The sequence below is a fragment of the Taudactylus pleione genome, unplaced genomic scaffold, assembly GCF_031769625.1.
Source record: "Taudactylus pleione unplaced genomic scaffold, aTauple2 ptg000788l, whole genome shotgun sequence".
In the NCBI taxonomy this organism is placed as follows: domain Eukaryota; kingdom Metazoa; phylum Chordata; class Amphibia; order Anura; family Myobatrachidae; genus Taudactylus; species Taudactylus pleione.
Genome location: NW_028285190.1, coordinates 99,934 through 125,598, shown reverse-complemented (window position 1 = coordinate 125,598; position 25,665 = coordinate 99,934). Strand labels below are relative to the sequence as shown.

At 45.6% G+C, this 25,665-nt stretch overlaps 1 protein-coding gene across 9 annotated transcripts in view; it reads right to left on the bottom strand.

The window, feature by feature from the left end:
- The window catches only part of KIAA1217 (KIAA1217 ortholog), a 109,443-nt gene that overhangs the window by 5,006 nt on the left and 78,772 nt on the right, over positions 1-25,665 (bottom strand). For 8 of the 9 annotated variants that reach the window (XR_015872786.1, XR_015872785.1, XM_088457834.1 and 5 more), the window contains 7 exons: positions 23,740-23,867; positions 21,417-21,564; positions 18,112-18,583; positions 9,432-9,603; positions 8,098-8,228; positions 3,396-3,530; positions 2,228-2,347 (listed from right to left, as the gene is read on the bottom strand). Coding sequence is in view for 7 of the 9 variants with exons in the window: in XM_088457834.1 (XP_088313960.1) it covers positions 2,228-2,347; positions 3,396-3,530; positions 8,098-8,228; positions 9,432-9,603; positions 18,112-18,583; positions 21,417-21,564; positions 23,740-23,867 (1,306 nt within the window). In the remaining 2 variants the exon portion in view is untranslated. The remainder of the gene's footprint in view (positions 1-2,227; positions 2,348-3,395; positions 3,531-8,097; positions 8,229-9,431; positions 9,604-18,111; positions 18,584-21,416; positions 21,565-23,739; positions 23,868-25,665) is intronic. The other variant, XM_088457838.1, reaches the window with a different exon arrangement.

Sequence of the window (25,665 nt, the reverse complement as noted above, 5' to 3'; positions counted from 1 at the left end):
CTAACAACTGTAGGTAGCTTTAAATAGGAAGCTTCTGGTCAATGCTGTCACTTTTAGCAGAACCATAATAAAGCTCAGATGGTACCCGGATTGGTTGGATAGGACCACTGTCGCTGAAAAACTCTTGTTAGTAGCTAATCATATGGTTATAAACCCCAATAATAATTCACAGGTTTTTTTTGTTTAAGTAAATCTCCTTTTCTATTCTGTATATGTAGATATCACATTTGAAATCACTTGCATATAATATTACCCGTCCAACCACTGCACCATGTGGTCCAATCGCAAGAGATCAAAACTTGATTTTAGTGGGACCAGAAATGATCCATGAAAATGGTATATCAAGTGGGATGATGACTTCCATGTGTGAGGCCAGAGGTCAAAAATAAGTGTACAGGTCAGAGGTCAACCCACAAAGTCAAGGCCAGAGTGGCCATTGTGAGCATGTCAATGAGCCATGCACCTTAACTAGGCAACCTGACAACTCACATAAATGAGCACATTTTTTACAGCTCCAGGAAAATGACTAAATTATACAGTCTGATAACCACTATAGCTTTTCTTTTCTGTTTAAGATGCTCTTCTTTTAATGTAATTATGTCTGAGCATTGGACTAGTTACAAATGAAAGTTTGTCAATGGAATGTCCATGAACAATTCCATAGCTCATAAAAGGAAATATATATAATTTGCTATAGATTGCCCTCTTGCCTATGTGGGTGTAGATTTATTATACATACTGAGCAAAAAACAGGAACCAACTCTACAAAGTTTCAATTGCATCATAGTTCGAAGCTCCATTAACTACACTGAAGACATGTGACCTGTAAAAGTGACCTACACACAGTGAATGCAGCCAGTTTTGGGAGCTGAGAAAATGTTTATGATAAAGCAGCCTATCACTTCACTAGTGATCAATGGCAATGGTGTAACACAAGCAGGGCTGTTAAGAGCTTTGAAGGGCTTGCATACTTGGAATGGGGGTGTGTGGCCAAAAATGGGGAGGCGTGACAGCACCCTCTCCCACAACAAAAAACTTCAGAAAGTGTTATGCACACACTCAGCACAGGGTGAGGGGGGGGGGGGGGGCGCACCTGAAACCTCCTCTCAGCCCACTACCACTGACAGTTCTGGTATAGCAGCTCAGCTGCAGCGGCACATCAGGCAGCGAGAGGAGACTGCTGCAGCTGCAGTCTCTGCTCTCTAGCTGCTGAATGTGCCGCTATACCAGTCAGCAATAGTGGGCAGAGCAGTGGGTGCAATCACTGAACCGGGCTCCTCCATCTGACCTGAGTAAGTAGTACCCGCTCCCCCCCTCCTCTGCACCCCTGAACACGTGGCATAAGACTGATGGATGTCCCTGGTAGTGATGGCCATCGAAGGCTGCACCATCGATTATTTAAAACCTTTGGTAGCCATCGATTGCTGAGTACTGCACATGCGCAGACCTCGGCCAACAGACCTTTGCAGCTGATGGTTTCTAGATGCCAGATGCCACGCCATCAATGGCAAAAACACTTGTTCGTTGTTCAGTGGGCATCCCTGGGTCCTTGTCAGTAGACTCCTTTTTCATGAAATGGTTCAGCACACAATATAGCTACCCAAGTATACTTAGGGGGAGATCATCAAACATTCTAAAGAGGACAAGTTGAGATGTTGCCCATGGCAACCAATTAGATCCCAACTATAATTTTACAGAATGTATTAGATAAATGATAGTCATGATCTGATTTGTGGCTATAGGCAACACCTCCACTTTAAAAAATTTGATAAATCTACCCCAAAATTTAGTATTCTCTATTTGACTGTGATATAAAACGATTTTGGTGAATATCCACATAGCATTTTCTGTAATCAACTCCAGTAACCTGTGTGCAAAAAATAATGTGATGTATTTATGTTAAGGTGTCTTTTATAATATAATAATATACAATTTAAAAAAAAATTGCTTTACTGGTCACTTATAAATCTACAATTAAATACAACAAGAAACTGTAATAAAGCATGCAAACTGGAAAGGTTGGTAATGTGAAAACATCCACTGGGAATTAGAAAAGGAGTGTAAAAGTTTGACAACAAAGTTATACAACTGAGAAATAAAAGTCAGATTAGTTGGCGATATAATACAAATAGATTTACAATCTAATGGAAGGATGGGTAACGGGAATATTAGGTTAGTTAGTATAAGCATAGAAGGTTATGGTTAGACCCCCTGCAAATTAAATTACCTTCTTTTCCTTGGGCAGAGCTAAACCTGATGGTCGGAAATCTTTCTCATGAGCCTCAGCTTTAGCGGGCTCATACTGCACCTTTGAATTAATTTCCACTATGGAACATTTCTGGAAAGCCTAAAAGACGTAAAATATTAGATACAATGAAGCACAGCCATGGGATCATAGTCCATTGACCTATGCACCTTTTATTGTCTTGTTATCCCTCCATAATCACCGTAACAGGAACGTCTTCAGCTTTGGAGGTTTATAGTCTACATAATATGCCAGTTCTCAGTGTTCTATTTCTAGTACGGGTGCAATGAGTCCGTGCAGACAAAGTTCTACAATTGTAGGATGTGCTCATGTTATTATATTAACCATTATAGTAATTGAAAACCACGTGAGGATAACCATATTCTTTACCATCTAGTGTAACTGCTTGTAAGGGAGATGTATCAAATCTTTGAGAGAGATAAAGTGGAGAGGTTGCCCATAGCAACCAATCAGATACTAGCTATTATTTATCTAGCGCAAGGGCCTATGTACTAAGCCTTGAAAAGAGATAAAGTGGATGGAAATAAAGTACTCGGCTCCTAACTGTCATTTTTCAAATACAGCCTGTAAATCAGGGGTGGGGAATCTTTTTTCTGCCGAGGGCCATTTAGATATATATATAACATTATTTGCGGGCCTGGTGCAGGCCACGCTCCCTCCATGTGACGTCACACGGGCCAGGGGCCACAATCGCCGGTGATTACAGCAATGCCCGGAGCATCCTCAGGATGCTCCGGGTAGCTGTAAGGGCAGCGGTGTGACTGTCTGAAGCGTCCTAAGGACACTCCAGGCGGCACTGCTGCATAGATTCTGGCTGCAGAGTGCCATTATAGGCACCCTGATATCCAGATGAGGCTAGCAGAAAAAGCTCCAAGGGCCAGACCAATTGATTCCGAGGGCCTTATACGGCCCCCAGGCCTGAGGTTCCCGATCCCTGATGTAAAGTGACAAATAAGAGCTGATTGGTTGGTACTTTATCTCTCTCCAATTCTTAGTACATAGAACCATAGTCTTTAAAATGACAGAAGCTGATTGTTTGCTGTGGGCAGTTTCTCAACATGATCTCTCTCAAAGGTTCGATGCATCTCCCCCTGTGAGTCATGACGTAGGCAACATTTGGGGCATTTACCTGAAGTTCTGCCATAATTCTCTCTCCTTCTTCCTCCTCTTCATCCTTCACTATGGAAGTTTTGGATTGACTTTGGCTTTCTGCTTCTGCCTTCGTTGTTTTTGATGGAATTGGGGGAGGGACATCTTCAGAATCCTACATCAATTAAAAAGATTGCATCAAAGCAATCCAACCCAACCTCCCGGCACACCACACTAACAAGGTTTGACCAGGCCACACTGGGGCTGTAACCTGACTGGACTGGGAACATGACCAATTCTCTCCAACATTTTTTATGCAGGAAAGTTTGGAGGTATGCGGATTTATACCATTAGCCAAAACTGCCATTACCACAATGGTAGAGCTACAAAGATGATGACACGATTGGGCAGGGCCGGATTAAATGTTTGTGGGGGCCCCAGGCAACCACTATTGTCAAAATGGTAACCGGTTATTAAAGAGTATGATGTGTAAATATTCCCAGCACCACAAACGTGTTGAATACACTGTACTGCCCCCAGTTCACATTATCCCACACAATCCCCCCAGTTCATATTATGCCACAGAGACCTGATGTAGCTATGTATGTTGTTGTCTGCACTGCATTTGGGAGTATATTTGTAATGCATTTATGTTTACTGAACATGGACTTAATACACTTCAGAGAAGGTTCTGTGTAAAAGAGGAATGGCTAGATAAGAGGCGGAGTATAAGATCCCATGGGAAGCGAGCTAGTGAAATATTAGAAGCATGAAAAGTTAGCACAAAACAATACAAATTTTAATAAAGTTATATCATTAAAGTAACTAAATATGAGAAATGTAATGTAGTTTTCCTATTGTATATTTTTGTACAATGCTCTTTTCATAGCCTTGTTTATAACATTGGCACCGTAGAATGAGAAGAGTGAGTTTTAAATGAAGGAACATATCCTCTGTACTCTGTCTGCATTTATAGAAGACCGCACCATCTTTGGAAGGATAACTCTTATCATGAAGCCCCAATTCTCACCACTGATCAGATTCTCTTGCTAAGAAAAGAGAAATTTGCGCTACTTAGTTCACCCTGATGCTATTTGTATGTTATATGGAGGATGGTGTCAGGAATAGACAGATCATTACATATGCTTCTCCCCTGTGCATTAGTAGGTATTACTTAGATACACTTTGTTAGCGTGTATCTAGGCAATGATATAATGGCTAGATAATAGGGATAATAAACCCCCTAATAAATAAAAATAAGTCCATTAGTTTAGGATCATCCTTCAGTGTCTTAGAGCAGTGTTTCTTAAGCTCGGGCCTCAGGACCCCTAACAGTTCTTGTTTCTCAGACCAGCTGTGGATCTTTACAATGTGTCAGTTAGCAATAAATACATATGTGCTAGTGGTCTGGAAAACATGGACAGTTATAGGCCCTGAGGACCGGGCTCGAGAAACGCAGTCTTATGTTGGGTTGTCAGCCGACAATCATCTGATTGGGACGATAAATGAACAATGTATTGCTGAGACCTAGCAGTAATTATTGGTCTTTCGGACATGCTGAAATCATCCACTATGACTGAAACATCTGATAATTGGGGCCGTATTCAATTAGCGGCGATAAGTCGAAATGGGCAAAAAAGTTTTGCCTATTGCCGCTTTTCGTATTGTGAAGTGGTTCCGGCGCTTCCTGTAATCAAATGAAAATCTTTTCTTTTTGGTATTTTTCTCCAAAAATATATGAAAAATAAAAATATATAGGGCTCTATTTATTAACATTATTTTGACTAAAATAAATTATTTTAGTATCACCTATAGTTATTACAGGGCAATTGGAGTAGAATTCGTAAAATTCTACTCCAACCCCTAATTATCACTTATTTTTAGTAATCAGATCGCATTTCCCATAATTGTAATGGGAAATGTGATCTGTCTGGTAGTTACTAAAAATAAATTGTGAAAAAAATACCTAGGGAGGCCCTATGATAATAACGCCACCTGGAGGTGGCGTTATCCAGGGTCACCCCCAGTTACCGGACTCCTACTCTGCTCTAACGGGGAGAGCAGAGCTGGGAGTCGGTCCCAGTAATCAGCTGTGTGGTCTAAACAGACCACAAGCTGATTCACTGCATAAAAAAATAAAAAATAGTAAAAAAAATAATTAAGTTACGTGACTCCAGGGACCGGTGATCGGGGCCGAATTATGTCCTCCCTCTGGTCATCTGGTCTCCCATGCTGCACTGCGGCCCGGTCATCAAGTGATCGGGTCCCAGTGCAGTATGGGATATTACCTGACCGGAGGCATGGAGGACATCACCGGAGGCCCGGATAATGCACGTAAGTGTAATTAAGGGGGGGAGGGGGTCGCGTGGTGGTCCGTGATCGCAGGGCTTAGCGCCGGGGGGGTAGCAGTGGCGGCTGGTCAGCGCATGCGCGGGCACTTTGTCACAGTGTTTTTCTGAAAATATTGTGACTAGTGGGCAGATGGGATTCGCAAGGACAGAGCTTTATCGCAAGCTCTGTCCCTGCAAGGGATTTGTAGTAAATCCCTGTGATATTGCCTGAATTCGCAATGCGAATTCAGTCGTTAATATCACACTGCAATCTGCATTCAATATGCGGATTGTAGTAAATAGAGCCCATAGTGTAAAACCGTAACGTTTTTATAAATCGTGAAAGGTTGATATAAGATAGACGTAGGATCTGAGAAACATGTTCCTTGCTAGGTATTCAGTATTAGAATCCTCCACTCGTTCATTTCTCCTTTTTCTACTTTTAAGATTTGGAATGATCTTTGCTTTATTTATTTATTTATTTTATTTATTTTTTATTTTATTTTATTTTTTTTATTTTTGCATTTTTATATATTTTAAATTTTCATTTAAACAGAAAGTGCTGTATGTTTTTTGAGGTCTGGTGAAATTAACTACATACCGCTAAGACCTTTTTATCATATACAGATTAAGAAATAAATTACTGTTTTATAAAGAAATTAGCCTATATCCACAATAATTTTTGGACTGGGTATAAGGACCCATAGTAATATACCGACGGACATCGGGATGAGAAAAGTAATGTCCAAGGCGTATAATATATCCCATTCAAGGTGAGTACACTGCATATTGTGTAAAATCTTGGATTGGGTAAATTGATCTGTACCATGGAGGCTTGTTGTATTTATTTCCCAATTTACAATACTACGTGTGGGAGGAATTGAATACCTCACCTTAAAGGCCAATGTTGCATTCTTCAACCACCGCAGGACCACGGTGAAAATTGGGTCCAACGTCTACAACTTACTTCTAAAGGGTGAGTTTATATCAACCTTTCACTATTTATAAAACATTGTTACGGTTTTACACTTTATATTTTTCTTTTTCATATATTTTTGGAGAAAAATACCAAAAAGAAAAGATTTTCATTAGATCACAGGAAGCGCCGCAACCACTTCACAATACAATTATCCTTTTGAGGGGCCTTGTTGAAAGCTCCTGCTGTTCCTGGCTGCATTCTGGGTCTATCGTTAGACTTCACAGGGAACATAGCGCCAGCCACTTACATCTATATTGCTGCTTTTCGCCTGTTTGTATCTTATCTCCAAACTCAATTCCAGGACCAATTTGCCTAAGTGGAAACTCAATGCACTGAAACCAGTCGGAAAAGATTTCTCCAATGAATGGTAGGCGGAAAAAAGTGCAAAATCTGTATTTTGGGGTGCAAATGTGAGGAATTGATTGAGAACCCTTTGGACACCCCAAAAAATACATGTAATTTTTGGGGTAAAAAAGAAAAAAGTGGGGGAACAATGATAAAAGGTAGTGAAATATGTTTCTTGTGGGGCTGTATGGATGGGGCAGGTGTTTTTAGGATTACAGGGGTGCAGCAGCAGGTGGATTTTTCTAATTTTTTAGAAGTGCACTTTAGAAACATAAAAATACACTAGCACCCATTTTCAAGAACCCCAAATTTGACTGGACTATTTATTTTCCACAAAAAAATACTGTTTCTATAATTTTTCACCACTTTTACAAATATGCTTCTAGAAAGCTTTCAACACAAATTAAGGACACAAAGTACATTTATTAGGGCTAATAGTACACACATCGTAATAATTTCCAGTGTGAGTGTCTTATTTTGGGGTACAGACTGATTCCCCCAACTCTATTCAGTACTGTCCGCCTGTTATGCATTCACCTAGTTGCATTTTCGCCTGTTCTGTAATTGAATACAGCGAATCGCGGGGACGCGCATGCCGCAAATTTGCGTCTCAAACAGGCGGATGCGACGGAAAAGTACAATAGGCGAAAAGTTTCTGACTTTTCGCGTCTAACTGAATATGGGCCTTGGTCGGCTGCATCTGGTAGTGTACGCGCTTCTTCACAGAAGAGGTACGGGAAATGGTTTCCCCTCCAGGGGAGGAACGCAGATATTGTTGTCATGCACTGTGACAGAACTCACAGGATATGGCCACGATATCTGATGGGTTTCATCTTGTCAGATAAAATGTCCATCGGTCTGACAGACATTTTATCCTACAGTGTATGCCCAGCATTAGAGACCAGGTTGTAGAGTAACGAATAATACATTTGTAATGTACTACATCGGTATACGCTACAGCTTTTTGTATGTACTGCTGACTTCACAAATGCTATCGGCCATTATCTCTGAGATGGTTTAATGAGAGATCAGAAGTCTGGGACAGCTTTGGTAATAAAATGAGTCATAATAATAATAATGCCATTTACTTTGCTGTCTTTCCAATCTGCTGTCCATGCACCGCTCAAGCCAGACCCAGGCGGGTACATACGACGAGGGGGGGGCGGAGGTGGAGACTTTGTTAGTTTATCACTTTCTTGTTCACTTTCCTGAGCACTTTCTAGAACAGAAAATAAAAATTAAATTTTAACAGTAATAACAAATAGATATCAGTCAGCTAGAGCAAACAGGAACCTATCCAGTGGTATTCTCCCCTCTCTAATGCTTAGCAGAACAGTAGGTCTACTGGCCTTGTCACGCGAGTGCTACGGATAACATCCAGTGAGCAGTCCTGACACTAAGATATCTCCAGCTTCCTCTGGCAGGACAATGACCCATCACAGTCACATCTGGTAGTTGGTGGGGTCACTGCCTCATGAACATCAGAAGTTCTGGATATTGGATGCTTGCCATGGAGGGGATTACCAGTTAGTATTTAGATTGGACGATCACTGTAAGTGGTCTATGTATCACATCCTGCATTTTAAATGTATTCGGGATGTGATAATATCCACTAAATTCGCAAAGCAAAAATGTATATTTTCGTTCCAATTCAGTAATATTCTCTTGCCGGGACATGGGCTGGAGTCCATCCTAGACGAAGAGCTGGGTACACACTAGACAATGTATGTACCCAGCAACGGCAGATGCGACAGCACGATATATCGGGCAGTCCGTACACACTGCATAAACTGATGTACAACCACCCGATATATCATTCCCCTGCCACATCCAGAAGCATGGTGTCGGCCGCTGGACCTTCTGATCTGCTGTGCAGGAAAAGCAGATCAGAAGATCCGACAACCGACACACGGGAGTGTGCCATAGTGCGTACACACTGGACGTTGTGGATGATTTGTCAGTCGTGTTCGCCTCAAAATGTCAAATCGCCCAATATGTCATCTAGTGTGTACCCAGCTTAATACTTTGCTTCCAGGCTCTGGCCCGGCCAGTGGAATGCGCATGCATCAGTAGGGAGGTATCTAAAGGTTGCCTCTCAGGTAATAATTGTGAAAGAGTAGCCCATAAGCTGCTATGGGCTAATGCATTAGCTATAGGGGCCATGCTCTGCTTAGTAAGTCTCACAATATAGCAGCAGCCCCAATATTAACCTATGGAGGCTGCTTGTGCAATCGAAAAGGGGGACCCCCAGCAGATATCTGATGCACCAGGATTATCCTATTTGCTAATACTATGTTCCTATAACTGTTTTACTACAGCTGGCGCCCAAAAAGCAGCAATGGTTTGGAATTCCATTGGTATCCCAGTTTTTTGTACAAATACTGTAACGTCTTACAGGAAAGGACATAGTGCACTGCCTTACCATTGACCTCTAGTTTTTCTATGCTGTCCATTTTTAGAGCTTGAGATGGCATTTCTAGACTAGGGATGGACTTCATAATGTTGGCTTGTGCTTCCTCCAGCATCTTCTCAAATTCTTTCCCATTATAATGGTCAATGTTTTGTCGTTTTTCTTCGAATTTCCTCTCTGCTTCCTACAGTCAAAGGATACAATATTACTGGCTTATGTGCACAATTCCAATAACTGGCAGTATATATCCCAGAGAGGCTACTAAAATATGAGTTAGCATGTCAAGAAAATGCTTTGTAATACACATTTATTTGTAAGAAACATAACACAATGCCAAACCAAGTAAGAGTTGTAAATTAATTTATTTCATTTCAAGTAAGAATTTGCACTTGGCAAAATAAAGGTCTGCAGAGTGATTCGGGTTAACTGGGAAATGAACAGCAGCAATAGTATGTTTATAAACGCAGTAATAATTAAGTTTATTTTCTCGACTTGCTTTGATAAATGTTAATAGGTATAACTTAAGGTGGCCCGTGCTATGGATGAGTCCCACTTGTCCACTTTAGAGCTTGTTGCACACAATTTGCATTGTACTTGCTTAGCCCCATTGAGGAACCTGTCTACAGTAATGCGCCAACCTCGCAAGAACTGGGCTGTTACTGGCGGCACCTGGTCCCTGTGTAAAGACAGTGAGGCTTTCCAACACTGTATGCCCTCTTGAACCTCTCCTGTAGACCTCCATGATCACCAGGATTTCAACAGGAGAGCGAGCCCATGGGGTTTGTAAGAACAGCTGAGGCATTCCACCCTGACAGACCTAAGCGAATGTTCATGTCATCACAGTCTTACATTAATAAAAACGAATGGGAAAGTCTGCCCAGAGAAGATAAAACTAAAAAACAAAAATTGCAAGAAAAAAAGTGAGAGCAAACAAAAAAGTATATATATAATATATACTATATAAGGACATTTCCATGTGACTCATACAGTATTTTGGCTTGTTTATGTATTTGTTTGAGAGGGTTCTTCTTATGAACGTTGTGGATGTCTTGTACTTACAGTACTGTACTGTTTAATGGATAAACAAGTGAATGGAGGAGCGGAGTAATAATACATATTACCCTTCTTACAAAACAATGCTGATTTACTAAATTCCATAAAATAACAGAACAGTAAACATATGGCTAAGGCCTTGCTTATTCAGTGTTTGGTTCCCAGAGACAGAAAGCAGGAAATACTGTACAAAGGGAGAGCAGCATAAAATTGCACAGCAGGTTTAGTGCATTTGGCACCAAAAAGTTGTAACAAATAGCACTATGATTCTTTAATATTTTTTAAAAATGGTCATCTTAATATTACCCCCCTGATTCATTTTTAGGGATGTCGATTGGAGGCTGTACCATCGATGGTCAATGGGTGAAACCCATCAGTAGGAAACCGATGTGTTAGCCATCGAGTTCTGTGTGTGCACAAACCTCGAACATCGGAACTGTGCCGCCGATATTTGCTCAATATTTGGCGCCACCATCGATGGTGCTGCATCGGTGCCTCACCATCCATGGTAAAAATCTGCTTAACATCAGTCATAGACCATCAATGATTGCAAACCATAGATGCAGGGCCGGATTAAGGGAGGGGCGACAGGGGCGGTCGTCCCTGGGCCCCCACACTCGGAGGGGCCCCCACTAGCAGCGGTGCGCTGTCTGCACCCGCCGCTAGTGACCCCTCCGCTAGTGTAGTGTAGACCGCGCAGTGAGCGCAGTCTACACTACACAGTGACATACACACAGCCGCCGGCGGCAGCTGTGTGTATGTTACGGCAGCCGATGAGAGTCACACAGACTCTCATTGGCAGCTTCCTCAACTGAGGGAGCCGGCCGGAGCTCACTCATGAGCTCCGACTTCCGGCTCCCCCCCGCATCTGCTGATAATGGGAGAGACGTCATGACGCTGACGTCTCTCCCATAGTGCAGTAGAAGAGCCGGGACTCGGAGCGGGCAGCGGCAGTCACGTCAGGAACGGGGATTCAGGTAAGTGGTGATTTTTTTTTTTGTGTGTGTTTGTGTGTGCATAGGGAAAGGGTCCGCTACAGAGGTCACTGCATGGGGGGACAGCTACAGGGGACACTGCATAGGGGAGGAGGCCGCTACAGAGGTCACTGCATTGGGGGGGGCAGCTACAGGGGACTGCATAGGGGAGAGGGCCACTACAGAGGGCACTGCATAGGGGGGCTGCTATAGGAGTCACTGTATAGGGGCCGCTTCATGGGGGCACTGGGGGGGGCGTTTTCAAGGGTCAATGCATAGTGGGGACAACTACTGGCCCCACTGTATAGGGGGGGACTACTACTGGGGGCAATGCATAGGGGGGGGCTACTACTGGGGCAACAGGGGGGATCACTAATGGGTCTGGGAGCACTTTATAAGGGGCACTACTGGGGGCACTGTATAGGGGGACTAGTACTGGGGGTATTATATAAGGGGCACTGCATAGGGGGACCACTACTGGGGGAACTGCATAAGGGCATTACTACAGTGGGCACTGCATATGGGGGACCATTACTTTGGGCACTGCATAGGGGGGGGACCACTACTTGTTCTGGGGGCACTATATAAGGGGCACTACTGGGGGCACTGTATCGGGGGACCACTACTGGGGGCATTATATAAGGGGCACTGCATAAGGGGCATTACTACAGTGGGCACTGCATAGGGGGGACCATTACTGGGGGCACTGCATAAGGGGCACTGCTACTGGGGACATTGCATAAAGGGCCCCCACAAGTTTGTTGCCCAGGGGCCCCCACAGACCTTAATCCGGCCCTGCATAGATGGTCAAAGACCATCCCTAATTCATTTACCTTATTATTAGGGATGTGCGCCGGACCATTTTTGCCCGATTTGGATTTGGTTCTAATTCGTCGACTGGCTTTGGATTGGATTTGCCAAACTGCGGTGACTGGCTTTGGATTTGGATTTGGATTTTTTTACAAAAATTTACAAAAAAAGCTAAAGTCACATAAATTGGTCTTTTTTTTCTTCCTAGAGTAATATTAACCTCAATAACATTAATTTCCAGTCAATTTAGAACACCTCACAGCTTATATTGTTTTCAACATTACTGGCCAAAGGTTGCAGTGAGCTGACTGGTTACTAAGCGACAAAGCAGCGGCACAACAACACAGACACCACAGTATAAAGCTCATCTATGACACATTGCCACACAGCAGTGGCAGAAATGAAAAGTAGTGCACCCACCCAGTGGGGTACGGCCAGCAGAATCAAAGTACTTGTTTACAAAGTGGGCTACGGCCCAAGGAGTCACAGTGCACAATCTTATTCACATTATACCGCACATAGTTCCCGATTCACATTACACATAAAGTAGTGTCTCTTATTTATGTTACGACACACAGTAGTGCCCCTTTTACACAATGCCCACAGTAGTGTCCCTTTTACACAATGCCCACAGTAGTGACCCTTTTACACAATGCCCACAGTAGTGACCCTTATACACAATGCCCACAGTAGTAATGCCACTTATACAATGCCCACAGTAGTAGTGCCCCTTATACAATGCCCACAGTAGTGACCCTTATACACAATGCCCACAGTAGTAATGCCCCTTACATAATGCCCCCAGCAGTGGTGTCCCTTACACAATGCCCCCAGCAGTGAGTGGTGTCCCTTACACAATGCCCCCAGCAGTGGTGTCCCTTACACAATTCCCCCAGTAGTGGTGCCCCCTATGCAGTCCCATTAGTAGTAGGGCCCCCTATGCAGTGCCCCCAGAAGTAGTATGCCCCCAGTAGTATGCCCCCCATTAGCAGGCCCCCCAGTAGTATGCCCCCCCAGTAGTATGCCCCCATAAGCAGGCCCCCAGTAGTATGCCCCCCAGACATATGCCCCCCCATTAGCAGGCCCCCCAGTAGTATGCCCCCCATTAGCAGGCCCCCAGAAGTATGCCCACAGTAGTATGCCCCCCCCAGTAGTATGCCCCCATAAGAAGGCCCCCAGTAGTATGCCCCCCAGTCATATGCCCCCATTAGCAGGCCCCCCCAGTAGTATGCCCCCCATTAGCAGGCCCCCAGTAGTATGCCCCCCAGTAGTATGCCCCCCCAGTAGTATGCCCCCATAAGCAGGCCCCCAGTAGTATGCCCACCCAGTAGTATGCCCCCCCAGTAGTATGCCCCCCATTAGCAGGCCCCCAGTAGTATGCCCACCCAGTAGTATGCCCCCCATTAGCAGGCCCCCCAGTAGTATGCCCCCCATTAGCAGGCCCCCAGAAGTATGCCCACAGTAGTATGCCCCCCCCAGTAGTATGCCCCCATAAGAAGGCCCCCAGTAGTATGCCCCCCAGTCATATGCCCCCATTAGCAGGCCCCCCCAGTAGTATGCCCCCCATTAGCAGGCCCCCAGTAGTATGCCCCCCAGTAGTATGCCCCCCCAGTAGTATGCCCCCATAAGCAGGCCCCCAGTAGTATGCCCACCCAGTAGTATGCCCCCCCAGTAGTATGCCCCCCATTAGCAGGCCCCCAGTAGTATGCCCACCCAGTAGTATGCCCCCCATTAGCAGGCCCCCCAGTAGTAGGCCCCCCCAGTAGTAGGCCCCCCATTAGCAGGCCCCTCCATTAGCAGGCCCCCCATTAGCAGGCCCCCATACACACACAAAGGAAAAAAAATTACCTGTATCCCCGCTCCAGCCGCCGTCCGCTCTGCTGCCACGCAACGAGGAGGGAGCTGGAAGACGGAGCTCCTGAGTGAGCTCCAGCCGGCTCCCTCCATGCAGCAGCCAATGAGAGTCTGTGTGACTCTCATTGGCTCCTGTAACAAACACACAGCTACCGCTGGCGGCTGTGTGTTTGTTTTGTGTAGGGCAGACCGCTATCACAGTGGTCTGCCCTACACTCGAGGAGCCCTGATGTTGGATTCTCTAGCGAGAATCCGACATCAGGCAGCCACCATTCAGCTCCAAACGGGGATCCGAGTCAGACGGGGAACACCCGAACAGGGTTCGGGTGGACTCGGATCCCCTATGTTCGGAGCGTTTGGATTCCACAGAATCCAAACCACTCATCTCTACTTACTATTAGGGGTGAGCTGGTTCGCCCCCCCGAGGCTGATCAGAGTCAGGTTCGCCCCCCGAGCGGGTTCGCCCCCCCCCCCGAGGCTGATTCGAGTCAGGCTCGACTTTTCCCGCCTGACTAGGATCTGAAATCGAGGCAAAACGTCATCATCCCACCTTCCGGGTCTCGCGGGTTTTGGATTCTATATAAGGTACCCGCGTCGGCGCCATTTTTTCACTCGGCTGTGGACAGTGAAGAGGGAGGGTGGGAGTTAGGGCTGGCTGGGCTGTGTAGTGTAGTGTTGTGCTGTGCTGCGCTGTGCTGCTGTTGTCCATAGGGGCTGTGTCCACTCCTCCAAAGTCCATAGGGGCTGGCTGTGTTGTGCTGTGCTGCTGTTGTCCATAGGGGCTGTGTCCACTCCTCCAAAGTCCATAGGGGCTGGCTGTGTTGTGCTGTGCTGCTGTTGTCCATAGGGGCTATGTCCACTCTTCCAAAGTCCATAGGGGCTGGCTGTGTTGTGCTGTGCTGCTGTTGTCCATAGGGGCTGTGTCCACTCCTCCAAAGTCCATAGGGGCTGGCTGGGCAGTGTTGTGCAGTCAGTTGTCCATAGGGGCTCCAAAGTCCTGTGCAGTGTCCCAGTCCTAAAGGGGTGCTGTAGTGTTGTCCAGGGGTGCTCCCCCCAAGTGCAAAAAAAATAAATATTTTTTTCTGTGTTTGTGAATTGTGTGCGCAGTATCCGCACATGCATCAACAAAGTAGCGCCAGGCACTGTGGCTGCACGTGCATCAACAAAGGAGCAACGCCAAGTGTGCGCCTGTGTCATAAGTAAAGGGCCAGCTGGCTTGTCCGTTAAAGGGTGCTGTAACCCCCAAAGTGCACTCCAAAAAAAATAAAAAAATATATTTTTTTGTGTTTGTGAATTGTGTGCGCAGTAGCCGCACGTGCATCAACAAAGTAGCGGCAAGCGTGCGCCTGTGTCATAAGTAAAGGGCCGGCTGGCTTGACCGTTAAAGGGTGCTGTAACCCCCAAAGTGCACTCCAAACAAAATAAAAAAATATTTTCTTTGTTTGTGAATTGTGTGCACTGTGGTTGCACGTGCATCAACAAAGGAGCAGCGCCAAGTGAGCGCCTGTGTCCCATACGTCTGTTAGAGGGTGGTGTAACCCCCAAAGTGCCTTCCACAAAAAATAAACAATTCTTTTTTTTCTGTGTTTTTGTGCCGAAATGTATGCGCAGTAGCCGCACGTGCATCAACACAGCAGCAGCACCAAGCGTGCATCTGTGTCATAAGTCAAGGGCCGGTTTGGACATCTGGTCCGGACTAAAGGACGTGCCAACAATTTCTGACATGTCTACTGTCACTGCATATGATACTGTCACCACTGACTGAATGGTGGAGGAATTATTTTCTGTGTTTGTGAATTGTGTGCACTGTGGCTGCACGTGCATCAACAAAGGAGCAGCGCCAAGCGTGCGCCTGTGTCATAAGTAAAGGGCCGGCTGGCTTGTCCGTTAACGGGTGCTGTAACCCCCAAAGTGCACTCCAAAAAAAAATTAAAAATTCTTCTTTTTTTTCTGTCTTTGTGAATTGTGTGGGCTATAGCCGCACCTGCATCCTCAAAGCAGCAGCGACAAGCGTGCATCTGTCTGTTAAATGGTGGTGTAACCCCCAAAGTGCGCTCCACAAAAAATTTAAAAAAATCTTTTTTTTTTCCTGTCTTTGTGAATTGTGTGGGCTATAGCCGCACCTGCATCCTCAAAGCAGCAGCGACAAGCGTGCTTCTGTCTGTTAAAGGGTGGTGTAACCCTCAAAGTGTGCTCCACAAAAAATAAAAAAATCTTTTTTTTTCTGTCTTTGTGAATTGTGTGGGCTGTAGCGCACCTGCATCCTCAAAGCAGCAGCGACAAGCGTGCGTCTGTCTGTTAAAGGATTACATCAGTGACAGCATCCAAGTAGGCATGTCAGACAGTAAGTACCTGTACTGGCAGGAAAAAGAGGCAATTTGGAGGCCCCTGTACAAACTGGCTCTATTTTACCTGAGTTGCCCCCCCTCCAGTGTTTACTCTGAAAGAGTGTTTAGTGCAGCCGGGAACCTTGTCAGCGAAAGGCGTAGGAGGTTGCTTCCACAAAATGTGGAGAAGATGATGTTCATCAAAATTAATTATCAACTCTTCCAGGGAGACCAGCCTCCAGAACGTACAGAGGGACCTGTTGTGGTGGATTCCAGCGGGGACGAATTAATACTCTGTGAGGATGAGGATGTACACAACACTGAAGAGGGTGAGGAATCGGTGAATGAGGAGGATGAGGACGACATCTTGCCTCCTTAGAGCCAGTTTGTGCAGGGACAGATTAATTGCCAGCTTGTTTTGTGGGGGCCCAAACGAACCAATCATTTCAGCCACAGTCGTATGGCAGACCCTGGCGCTGAAATGATTGGTTTGTTAAAGTGTGCATGTCCTGTTTATACAACATAAGCGTGGGTGGGAGGGCCCAAGGATAATTCCATCTTGCACCTCTTTTTTTTCTTTGCATTATGTACTGTTTAGGGCCTAGTTTTTCAAACTGCCATCCAGTCTGCTACTGCAGTGTCACTCCTAGATGGACCACGTGTTTGTGCCGCCCACTCGTGTCGCTTAGCATAGTCATCCAGCTACTTCGGTGCAACCTTTTGGACATAAAAACACTATTGTGAGGTGTGAGGTGTTCAGAATAGACTGGAAATGAGTGGAAATTAAGGTTATTGAGGTTAATAATAGCATAGGAGCAGAAAAACCAACACATTCTGTGATTTTAGCTGTTTTTATGCTATTTTTCAAAAAAATACAGATCCAAAACACAAAACCCAGAACCCAAAACACGGAAGGGTGGTTTTGGCAAAACCAATCCAGATCCAAAACACGAAGAAAGATCCAGATCCAAAACCAAAACACAAAACACGAAAAGTGGCCGGTGCACACCCCTAATATATATATATATATATATATATATATATATATATATATATATATATATATATATATATATATAAAAAATAAAAAAAAACACATTTACATATAACATTTATTACAACAGTCACAATAACACAATAATTTGTATTAAAGTGCACCTATTAGGTATCCCTATAAATATTAAAAATTCTAGAAAAAATAAATCAATAGATTTGTGGGGTTCACTTGCTACATATAAACAACAAGAGGTGAAACCAAAATGCACTATTTTTATACTAATTTTGAAAAAAAAAAATTTTTATCTTAACATCCAAAGACAACAAATAAGATTTATCCCCAACATGCTATCAGGGACAAGTACAAGTTTTCCTTAAATTTTGTGCATTTTTTCCGCAAATTAGGAAAATGGGTAAAAACTGTTTCAACCTGCATCCGAATCAACATGACAACATTATTCAACGCGATGCCTAACTGTTGATCATTAATGCAACGTAATGGCGCATATACGTTAGCGACCTCAGGGAGGAAATCAAATTCAGTTACTGAACAATTGCTGCCGGCTGTCAATAATTTCACCTGACAAAAAGGAGCTCTGTCTCTCAGCCGCGCCCCTACATTCATCACATGCAGTGATCCACTATGGTAGCTGCTAAGTATTACAACGCTACATTTACCTCTATGGACACGGCCCGATTCCTGTAACCTGCGTGGTAGATTTCTTCAATAAAAAGGTTTTGCGAAGAGGATCCGTTATGCTGAACCGGTTGTGCAGGTGGAGTTTGCTCTTGTGCTGCACTGGATGACGTACTGGTTGAAAGGTTGTTTACAGATAAGTCTGTGCTCTGGTTACCGGAGGTGAAGACGTGGTTAACCAGTGCCGAGGACTGCTGCGACTGCTGCATGAAGACTGGTGAACTCTGTACTTGGTGAACTTTCACGCCAGCGGAGAGAGGCACCACCTCGGATTTAACGGACGTTGTCGGGGATGGTGCCGTGTTCGCCGGTTCTGACTGCGTCGTCTGGAGGTACGCTTGACTTTTTTCTTCTTTGTTTTGTATAACCTCTATTTCGGTAACTTTTTCTGTGATGATAAATTGGTTATTTTGGTTGACGTCAACAATCTTAGATGGTCCGTCAGAAACATGCCTATGGAAAGCATAAAAGAAATCAGGAAGTTAGCTTGTTCTAAAGCACTATAATTATGGCAGCACAGAGATATCTTAGTTTTGCACCTATTACCAGTTGCTTTCTAAAGTATCTGCTGATTTCTGGGTCCCAGTGCGCAATTTCAGAGCGCAACATATTTTGCATGACAAGTCTGAGGGGCTTATGTGACAGGGTGCGAGCTTGTGCTGCTGCGGGAATACCTGCGAGTGATCCCGTATTTTTAAAGCGGAAATCATTTTAAAGCCAAAACTAAGCTGGTTTTGCCTTTAAAATGATTGACGCTTTAAAAAATATGGGAACTCTCACATGTATTCTCGCAGCGGCACAAACTCGCACCCTGTTACATAAACCCCTTGGTCTGAGACCTCTCTTCTGCAGATAGGCCACACAGTGGTGAAATTCACAGCATATGGGAGAAGCATTGAAAATATGTTCATGATCATGTCCCAAACTTGAAAAATAAATTATAAAACAAAATTCTGTAATGTTCTTATAACTTGAGCATTGATTTCTGTAATGCGAGTCTGCGATCTCCTGCAGATCTTGCTACTACGTCATACCTTTATGTAGGAAAACATGTTGCATAATAATAACTAGTCGGCACAAGGCTTTCACTCTGTTCTGTTACACTCTGCACGTGTCTGATTTTTGCAGGCGCTCAGATAATGTACCCCACGGGATAACATGGTTACCAACTTACCATAACATAAGATCCTTACACTGCCCCGGGAGTAATGTGCTGCCTGGCACTTTCCCGCTGCTCTGTGGCGCGTCCCTGGCTGGTAGTACTGCACAGAGCATAAACCCACTGAATGCAGGCATCAGAATTCACAGAGGGCACGTTAGGTATTATTTAATAGTTGCAAAAGGATATTAAAAGTAAATGAAGTAAGAAATGGACAAACTGTTAACTTGAGGTATAATGATCTGGGAGTAGTTGGTAATATTGGGATACATTCCCAGCAACCAGAGCATTAGGGCATATTTTACAGTGTGCAGTGCAACCCTTTGGCTATCCAGCTGTTGTAGAATTACATGTGCCAGCATGCAATGCCAAATGTAAAGCTTTAGGATGAGTCTTCTTCTACATGAGGAAGCAGAAGTGAATCTAGGAGTCCGGTTGCCCCAGACAAAGTGAAGGACTTGCTCAGCTGTGTTGCGACATCATGACGTTGCACCTGCTGCACTTCTGGGCTATAACATCATGGAGACTCTGTGACGGAGCCCCAGAGCCAGGAGCTCGGACCAAAAGACAAAGCAGGGGTAAGTAGAGCCTTTCCCAGCATCGGGTGTCCTCAGGTCTCCCAGATCTAAAAATATTTGCTTGGCTGATCCGGGGGTCACTCGACTCGCGCCCTACCCTGGCCAACCGGTAGTTGCGGCCTTGTGAGATAGTTTAAAAGAGAGGGGCACAAAATGTTACAAAAATCTTTGGGCTTACTAAAGAAAAGACATTGGGCCTGATTCAGCAAGGAACACAACTGCATATGCAATAGCGATTACGAACGCAGTCTCACTGCGATAGTATGCTAATCCATTGCGATCACAATACAATCTCAGCACATCATAAGAACACCCACTTTACCTTACACACATCCGTAATGTTTAGCAGGACTGCGAAAACATCGGTACTGTAATCGAGTACCATCGCAGCCTCACGCACACTTGCACAAGCCCTGACCTTACTCAGGAATTGCTAACTTCCACACACGCTATGATACCTCAGGCTGCATATGGCATCACAGTGGATAATGTATGCATGCCCCTGCAACGGCGTCCAAATACACTGGCACGCCTGCGTTTGGCCAACCACCCACAAATGGCACTTCCTGTCAATCACTCTGCGATGGGTCTGCGTAGCCGCTGCGATCATCGCAGTCCCGATTGCAGTGGCTAGTTCGCGCACACACACTGCGATGCATACGCATGCGCAGTATGTAACAATCGGCCGATGGTGTGCGTATTAGCAACTGCGTTCCTTGCTGAATCAGGCCCACTGGCAGAGCACGTGGTAACAAACTGCTATTGTGGCTCTCATTATTATTATCCTTTATTTATATGGCGCCACAAAGGTTCCGCAGCGCCTTACACAGCTCCCTCCTTAACTTCTGGCCCTGTTTAGATCTAAGATAGAGGTTTTCGCACTACTACACGTACTTAGGGGGTCATTCAGACCCACTCGCGAGCGGCAGTATGCTCGCAAGTGGGTCGATGTTCCCCACTGCTCATGCGCACGACGGAGGGAGCTCCGTCGTGCGCATGTGTGAGACACGGCGAGCGAAGGACTTTCCTTCGCTCGGAGTGTCTCACCAAAGGGGGCGTGCTGTCGATGGTGACTGACAGCACGCCCCCTTTGGTGGGCATGCCGGGGGCGTGCCTGCCAGACGGAGGCGTTCCCATGGGAATGCCTACCGTCTGGGGCCGGCCCCACTGACATCACTAGTGATGTCAGTGGGAGTGATTTTGGCTCTGATAGAGCCAAAATCACTCCAGGGCTTGCGGTTGAGAAACCCGACCACAGGGTTTCACTCGCAAGTCCGATGGTCGCGATGGTCAAGACCATCGCGACCATCTTGTTGGACGCTCGTATATGCTGTGGGTGGTGACCCACAGCTATACGAGCGTCCAGGAGGACGCTCCATTTTAATGGAGATGGGCCCTGATTCAGAGCGAGCGCTCTGGTCAGAGCGTCCGGCTCTGAATCAGGGCCTTAGTCTTACTTTTAGGTAAATATGTATTTACAATTAATTATTTCCTATTGTTCTAGTACAGGGTATAAATACACAGAGTGCAGCAATGTACCAGGCATCACCTTCTTAAAGTAGACAGGGCGTCGGTCATGTTTCGGATCCTCTTTAGTAAGCTGTCCAGCTTGTGGGGCTCCTCTTTCAGAAACCTCACAGCCTCCACCTCCACCCGCAACACGGCTCTCATTTTATTTTGCAAGTAAGGAAATTCTCCTGAAAACCACATAACACGTCGGAAATTGATTAGTTTGTATTTATTCTGTCTGCACAAAATGGACACGTCAGAAAGCCGTCCAGTCATGGACATTCTTAATACCAAATGTTTGCCATGAATGATACATTATTTAGGATGTCAGGCAAACACCAAGAACTGTGGAGATGGAGGTTATAGCCCAAACATTTTTTTAATTACGTTTCCCCTTAAAAAAAATAATTAAACCTTACAGGTTGATAATACAGTATATTAGAGCGGTGCCTTGGGGTGGTTTAGCTGGGCTAGTTTGGGGGTGTCCTGCGCTCTGGATTTGAGCCTTAGTATGTTAGGGACCTGCCCGACAAGAGGTTACCCGGATATGGTGGGCAGGCCCATAACCTTGGCCAAGATTATGCCAAAACCTCTACTGTATTTACTGCAAAATGTATTTATTTATATATAATCAGTTAATTTGGAGTTGTGCACCTGTATTTCTTCTTTGTGTATATATCAATGGTCTCCACAGGTAGCACCTCCAATTATATATATATATGTCCAGAGTGTGCAGTCCGAGATCCATTTTCTTGATAATACAGTATAACATATCGCTCTCTAGGTACTGATGGTGGCCACGTGTGGAGCGATCTTTTTGCTTTGCCCAACTGCTGAATGACAGGACTTTGGCCCTGATTCAGACCCACTCGCAAGCGGCTGTCCGCTCGCAAGTGGGTCGATGTTGTGCACTGCGCATGCGCACGACGGCGGGAGCTCCGTCGTGCGCATGCTCCAGACGCGACGAGCGAAGGAAAGTCCTTCGCTCGTTGTGTCTGATCAAAGGGGGCGTGCTGTCGATGTTGATTGACAGCACGCCCCCTTTGGTGGGCGTGCCGGGGGCGTGCCTCCCTGACGGGGGCGTTCCTAAGGGAACGCCTACCGTCAGAAGCCGGCCCACTGACATCACTAGTGATGTCATTGGGAGTGATTTTGGCTCTGATAGAGCCAAAATCACTCCGGGCCTTGCGTTTGAAAACCTCAACCGCAGGCTCCGGCTCGCAGTTTCGATGGTCGCGATGGTCAAGACCATCGCGGCCATCAAACTGCACGCTCGTATAGGCTGTGGGTGGTGACTCACAGCCTATACGAGCGTCCAGGAGGACGCTCCATAGTTATGGAGGACGGCCCTCATTCAGAGCGTGCGCTCTGCTCAGAGCATACGGCTCTGAATGAGGGCCTTTGTCCACATTTGGCCAATGTATACAGATCAGGTTGCGTTGTGGTTATATAGGATGATAGCTTTGGGCAGGCCTTACGGGAAAAAATGGGTGTGGTATGATATGTCGACATTGACCATGTAAACAGTGATGAAATGTCGACATGTGACTGTCAGTTCTGGTGGAGTCATCTGATGAGCGGTGTTCCGGTGAGTATTCCTGCCCTATCGGTGTTCCGGTGAGTATACCTGCCCTATCGCTAACCCCTATATATCACTGCCTAACCCTAATGCCCCCCCACCCCCTATGGCCTAACCCAAACCTCCCCATGTGCCTAAACCTCCCGTCCCACAGCCTATCCCTGTCAACATTCTGACAATGTCGGCATTTCACTGTTAACATTGTGGTGTCATTGTTGACCTAATGATTACATCCCCTGAAAAAAAAATTTAACATTGATGTGATACGGAGACTATGTATAAACAGCTACCAAATGATGTTATGTAGAACCAATTAAATATCTTTATTTGGACAATAAGGAACTATGGAGGCAGTTTCCTATTAAAGAGACATATCAAAACAATTTTTTTTTAAAAGCCATGTCAATTTTGTAGAGCTCTTCTAAGTGGCATAAAAAAAGTGCTTTCCTGGATCGCGGATGTTTTTTTTTTCCGCTGCTTAACAAAGTCAAACCAGTAATCTACCGTTTTCCACGATAACTCTGACAGTAACGGCACTAGTGGTCTGACAGTAACGGCACTAGTGGTCTGACAGTAACGGCACTAGTGGTCTGACAGTAACGGCACTAGTGGTGTGACAGTAACGGCACTAGTGGTCTGACAGTTTCATTTACTTTTGCAATTAAGGAACATAGACGCTTCCACTTGTGCAACACTGATGTAGAGTCTCCGTGCATTAGGTGGCGCAGTGGTCAGAATGATCATTATCCAGTCATAGCTTTATTAGGAAAGGGTCAGTTTCTACCTTTCAGATTAGAAACCGCTTCTCCTATCTGGCGCAGTACGAATGCTCGATCCTCCACATCCTTCAGGGTAACAATGCTGCTGGAGGTGGAATCCTTCTTCATATCTTCCACAAAACTCTCTAAGTCACTGAGACAGTAACATAAACCCAAATCAGAAGACATTAATAAATACAAACACAGAAAATCATCCTACACATGGTAAATCCCATCCTTATGTAAATAGAACGTTAATACTGTAGCTCCAGATAATTATGAATGTTTAGACCCTGTTTAGAGGACAGTGTGTTAATACTGGTACTGTAAATGGAGCACACTATCCCGTTACCTGCGTTGGGGCAATCAGTCACTCCCTGCATACGCATTATGCACTGTGCTCTGGTTAATCAATGGATGAAAGAAACTAAACAAAAATGTATGCAATATAAAGGGGCCTAGTTATCAAGTAATATTTGCAGGATATAACCCAAAAACACCCATTTTCTAGGGATATACACAAATATTAAGTATCTTCCAAATGTACCATGGAGGGACAGCAGCAGATATCTCCATTTCCGACAGCAGCCGCAGCCTCTATAGTCATGCTTGCCAACCCCCCTGATTCTTGTAGGAGGCTCCCGTTTCTCTAACAAGCCTCCCGCTGCCCCGCAAAACGATTTAATCCCCCCCCCATTCCCCACAGCTCCGTCAGAAACTCAGACTGCGCATGCACAGGTCTAGATGTGACAGGGACGGGACCTAACAGCAGTATGCCTGGCCAAGCACCGCGGGGTTGTGGGTAACGTTGGCCACCTCCCCCACCAAGCAGAGCCTCCTGTATGACTGTCAGTGCAGGGAGAGACGTCAGTTCTCTCCTGAAACAGCGGGGGCAGCAGCAGCAACATCCCCTTCTCCCCTGCATAAACAAGTAAGGAATTAATAGTTGTACTGCTCAGGGGGCGTGTGACTGCATGTATATGTGTGTGACTGCCTCTCTTCACCCCCAATGCTAGGGGTCACCTCACTCTGCAAAGCAGCAGGCATTGCTGCCAGTTCTACTATTACCTTTTTGGTGCATATGTAACACTGTTACACCCCAATAACACTGTGAGCCAGCATCCTACGTGCACTCCCCCTCCCCATACCAGGGTCTCCTCACCCAGCAGGAGCCATTGCTGGCAGCTATAATTATTACCCTTGTGGTACCCATGTTACACCTATTACATCCTACTATACTAAGGTCAGTTGCCAGCTCCCTCCTGCACCCCCTACGCTCCCCTCCCCACCAATGCCAGTGGTCACCTCACGGAAAGGTGTATTTCCCCTTCTGTATTTGTACCTGGAAGTGACGTGCAGTGAGGGTGGAAGTGCGGTTCCCTGCCCACACAGTTCACTAAAAAAAATAAACTTGCGGGCTCGGTGGCTCGCCACAAGATTTTATTCCCCCTCTATGCCCACTTGGATGGTAGAGAATGACGTTGGACTTTAGTTGATGACGGCAGGGTACAGAAACTGAAGGGGATATAGCTGTAACCATCACCTCACCCTACTACAGTTTTTACCTGCCACTACGGGATACACCCGAGTGGAAATATATATGCCCATAGGTGGAGCTAGATATGCCTCTGGGGCGGAGCATGACGCGTCCCCTCAATGGCAACCGTGCAGCGCATTCTACTAACAAATATAGGACCTCATTCAGACCCGCTCGCAAGCGGGTAGATGTTTAGGCCCTGCGCACGCGTAGTGGCTGCACTGCGCGTGGGCAAGCCCCGGAGTGAGAGAGAAATTTTCTCGCTCTGGAACTCACTACAAAAGGGTCAGAGCAGGAAGCTTGACCAAGACCCAACCTTAGGGTCTCGTCGCAAGCCCCGATGGTCAAGACCATCGCGACCATCACCCTGGTCGGTCGCTAAAGCTGTGGGTGGTAACCCACAGCTTAGCTAGCG